Source organism: Lucilia cuprina, chromosome 5 (genome assembly GCF_022045245.1).
Source record: "Lucilia cuprina isolate Lc7/37 chromosome 5, ASM2204524v1, whole genome shotgun sequence".
NCBI classification, from domain to species: domain Eukaryota; kingdom Metazoa; phylum Arthropoda; class Insecta; order Diptera; family Calliphoridae; genus Lucilia; species Lucilia cuprina.
In genome coordinates this window covers 51,777,821-51,782,059 of record NC_060953.1, presented here as the reverse complement: position 1 = coordinate 51,782,059, position 4,239 = coordinate 51,777,821, and the positions used below count along the sequence as shown (strand labels likewise).

Genomic DNA, 4,239 nt, shown 5'->3' with positions numbered 1-4,239 from the left:
ATAGATAGACAGACAGACAGACAGACAGACAGACAGACAGATAGATAGATAGATAGATAGATAGATAGATAGATAGATAGACAGACAGACACACTGACAGACAGATAGATAGACAGACAGACAGACAGACAGACAGATAGATAGATAGATCTTCAAAGAAATCAGTTTTTTTAATATTATCTCCTGATTCATATAAATAGGAAAATGTTATCGTATGTGTGTAGCTTATAATTTATTCAGAATGATTTGTTAGGAAATAACCAAGTGCTGCTTTCAATTAGGCCGATAAAGTTAAATTTTTTAAAAATTATGATCCTGCCCAAGTCCTCTGTTCCTCTATTAAGATTTTCCCCTTTTTTATGAAAGTTTCTAACAAATATTTCTTTGTAACCCAAAAAACAAACCATACACTGCGGCAATACAAACTTTTTAGATTGATTGTGAAGACTGCGTTGACGAAGAAGAAGAAGACGACGTCGTCGAAATCGAAGAAGAAGCCGAAGACGGCGACGACGAAGACGAAATTGATAGTCCTAATCATAAAAATCAATTAGGTTATACCAAACTCCTAGTCACATTTGATCGTTCTAGTGGACGATCATCGGCGGCTGCTCAACACAAAGCCAACGCTACCTTAACGGATTTTGAGGCTGATTCAGAAAGTTCCGATCTAGAAACCATACAACGTAGTATGCGTTCCAGCAATCAAAGAAATACAACTAAAACCCACCATTACACACCCATGTCATATAAGTTTTTAGGAAATAACGCTGGAAGTTTGATAACTGGTCATAATAATAAACGTTCAACAATTTGTGGCAGTGTAACAAATGTAAATTTAGCTGCTGCTGTCATTAATAATGCTAGTGAACTAGAAAGTTGTGAAATAGATGATGACATGCAAACTACAGCAGCATCAACAATAACTGCTACACTATTAAATGAACACTTGCAGCAAAAACATCTACAGCAACATTTAAAACATCAACAACAACAACAAAGAGTAACCCTTATGGCAATTACACAAAACGCCATGACAACAGGTTCAACAACAAGTACAGCAACACAATCTTTAGGCTCAACTGTTGCCACTTCCACGACAAGCAGCAACAGTAACATTAGTAATAGCAATAGTAGTGTTAGTCACAGCAATAGTAACAGTGGAAGTGGTAATAATAGTGACAGCATGAGTAATACAAGCTCAATTGGTGTTGCCACAAATGCTATTGTCGTTTTGGCAAACAATCACAACAATAATAATAATAACAATATAACAACAAAATTATTAGCAGACAATGAAAGTAATCAACAACATCATCTACAGCACCATCACCAACAGCAACATAAAATTAACGGTGGTCTTACAATGAAACAAAAAAATATTGCCATCATTTCACCCAACAGTCACAAAAACTACCACAATAAACATTCACACCATCATCATGGTGTTGGTGGTGGCAACAACAATAAATCGCCTACAGTATTGCGCAAACATCATGAACACCATCATTCCTCAGATATTTCAAAATTCAATCGTTCAAATCGCAAATCGAAAAATTGTGCCATTTTCTATTTTAAGCACTTGGACACAGACAACGAAACCAACTATAGCAATAGTAATTGCGGCGATGATGGTCATGATGATGTTCATGGTGGTGTTGGTGGTGGCGGCCTCATCGCCAATGGAGATGTTGTTGGTAGTGTTGTCGATGTTGATGATGATGACGATTGTATGGTTAATGATAACATTGTTGGTGGCCTACTCTTCTCATCGGCAGCCTCTTCTTCACACACCAGTGATGTAAGTACCCGAATCACAAAAAACCAAATAATAAAAAAAATTGCTCATCGTCACATTTATTAAAAGTTCATATAAAGCAAAAAAAAGCTTTAAAATATTTATTTGTTATTATTTTGGTTTTACCTTTACCATGGTGACAGTTTTCTTTATAAGTGTGTGTGTGTATTGTCGTTGTTTATTAATTTATTGCACAGTAAGGCACAGTGGGCCTGTTATGAGTTAAATACAGTTTGTTATTTTGACTAGACTACAGATAGACTATAGACTAGATTATAGACTAGACTATAGACTAGACTATAGACTAGACTATAGACTAGACTATAGACTGGACTATAGACTAGACTATAGACTAGACTATAGACTAGATAGATAGATAGATAGATAGATAGATAGATAGATAGATAGATAGATAGATAGATAGATAGATAGATAGATAGATAGATAGATAGATAGATAGATAGATAGATAGATAGATAGATAGATAGATAGATAGATAGATAAATAGATAGAAATTTCAAAATGTATGAAAAAGTTGAAAAAAAAATTGAAATTTATGATAGATCTATCTATCTATCTATCTATTTCGGGAAAGAGCAATTTTTGTTATTAAAAAAATTGTAACTACAAACTCGTATGTCCAATTCTGCTCTAACAATTACAGACTTTTCTTGTAACCTCATTTAAAACATTACCATTTTCCCACAGTATATTTTTGTGAAAACATTAACAAAAAGCGTATTTTCCTTAAACCAATCGATTATTGTTAACAAATCTGATTAGGTTTTTTTCACAAACACAGAAAAAAGTCCAAAAATACAAAAGAAATGAGAAAAAAAAATCCCATACGAACAACTTAATTTGGACAAAAAGCATACTGACGGAACTTGTTGTTAAATCGTACTAGATGGTTTAGACTGTTTGTCTGGTTCAGTTTTTTATATATATATATTTTTTTTTGTTTTTTTTTTTTTTTGTTTGTGGCTTAAAGTCTTAAACTAAAATCTAACTGTTTAAATAATGTTTGTGCAATAAGATGTCATACTTTATAAGGTAGTTTTTGTTGAATTTTAGCAATTTAAATTTTAAATACAGATATAAATGAAAAAATAAGAAAGAAGTGATCGGCAACGTTAGCAACTGTTGGGCTATGCTATGGGCTATTTACAAAAAGAAGTTTTGCTCTCTTTGTGCCACTTCCTTCCCGCTCACTATATACATAGTAGCATTCATCTATATAGTTGCCATACTATTTTCTTACTATCAACAAAAAAAAATATTCCTAATTTAATTTGTTTATTCCTCTTTACAATTACAGGGCAATTTAACTAATGAGGATTTAGATAGTGAAGATATAGATGATTCAATTGATTATTCCGACGACTGTTTAGATGATGATGACCCTAATCTTAATCGCAATGAAGAAGATGGCGCCACTGAAGATGATTTAAATGATGTGGCTTCCGATTTAGAAAGTGACATAACACATAATTCATTGTCATATAACGACAACGACGACAATTTGCAACAACAGCATAACTACAACAATCCAAAACAGCAGCATCAACAACAACGTTTGCAACATCAACATAAGAAACAGAAACAGCAAAACAAACAACAAAAACATCAACTTTGTCATTCAAGTGACATCGATGAAAACCAAACGATAAACGTGTCTTCTCATCAACAACATTTTCAATCTTCTTCTCGTGATTGTATTCAAACTAAGGTAAGTTTAGTTTCGTAACATATATTTGAATTTTTTTTTGTTTATTGTTTCTACTTCTAAAAATACATATATTTTTGTTGTTTTTATTTAGTTTTCCTAACAATTATTTATGTATGCCAAATATCTATAAGAAAAAACCTTAAGCAGACAAAATAACAATTGCATTCGAAACCAGAGTTTCATTCGTATATATTTCAGTTTATTTTTTTTAATTCCGAAAACTGATTGCAATAAAAGTTTTTTTAACTAAAATGCATGCACAGTATTGTCAACTTTTTTTTTTTTTTTGAATGATGTAATTTATTATAAACACTAACTATTTTTTAAAATTATAGTAAATTTTTATTATGATTTTTTTTTTTTTTTTGGTACATTTCAAAATTTTGTTACGAATTAAATTTAAGTGAAAGAAAAAGGTTGACAACATTTACGATAAGCGTTTTAAAATGTTGTGTCAATTAATTTTGTTAAGTGTAAACAGGTTATATGTCAAAAGGAAAAGTTACAAATGATGGTGTCAATCAAAAAGGGAAACTAATTGGAAAAAAAGTTATATATTCTGAAATCAGAGTTTTCGCACTGACACACTGCAACACACATTTTCGGATAGATGATAGATAGATAGATAGATAGATAGATAGATAGATAGATAGATAGATAGATAGATAGATAGATAGATAGATAGATAGATAGATAGATAGATAGATAGATA

General features: G+C 31.4%; 1 protein-coding gene across 3 annotated transcripts in view; it reads left to right on the top strand.

Moving 5' to 3' along the window:
* Positions 1-409: 409 nt before the first annotated feature.
* The window catches only part of LOC111688935 (serine-rich adhesin for platelets), a 62,611-nt gene continuing 58,781 nt past the window's right edge, over positions 410-4,239 (top strand). Inside the window, exon 1 of one of the 3 annotated variants that reach the window (XM_046952855.1) lies at positions 410-1,801. In XM_046952855.1, coding sequence (XP_046808811.1) covers positions 692-1,801 — 1,110 coding nt within the window. In that variant the 5' untranslated portion in view covers positions 410-691. Of the gene's footprint in view, positions 1,802-3,121; positions 3,528-4,239 lie in introns of those variants that run through there. The other 2 variants (XM_046952856.1, XM_046952857.1) reach the window with 2 other exon arrangements.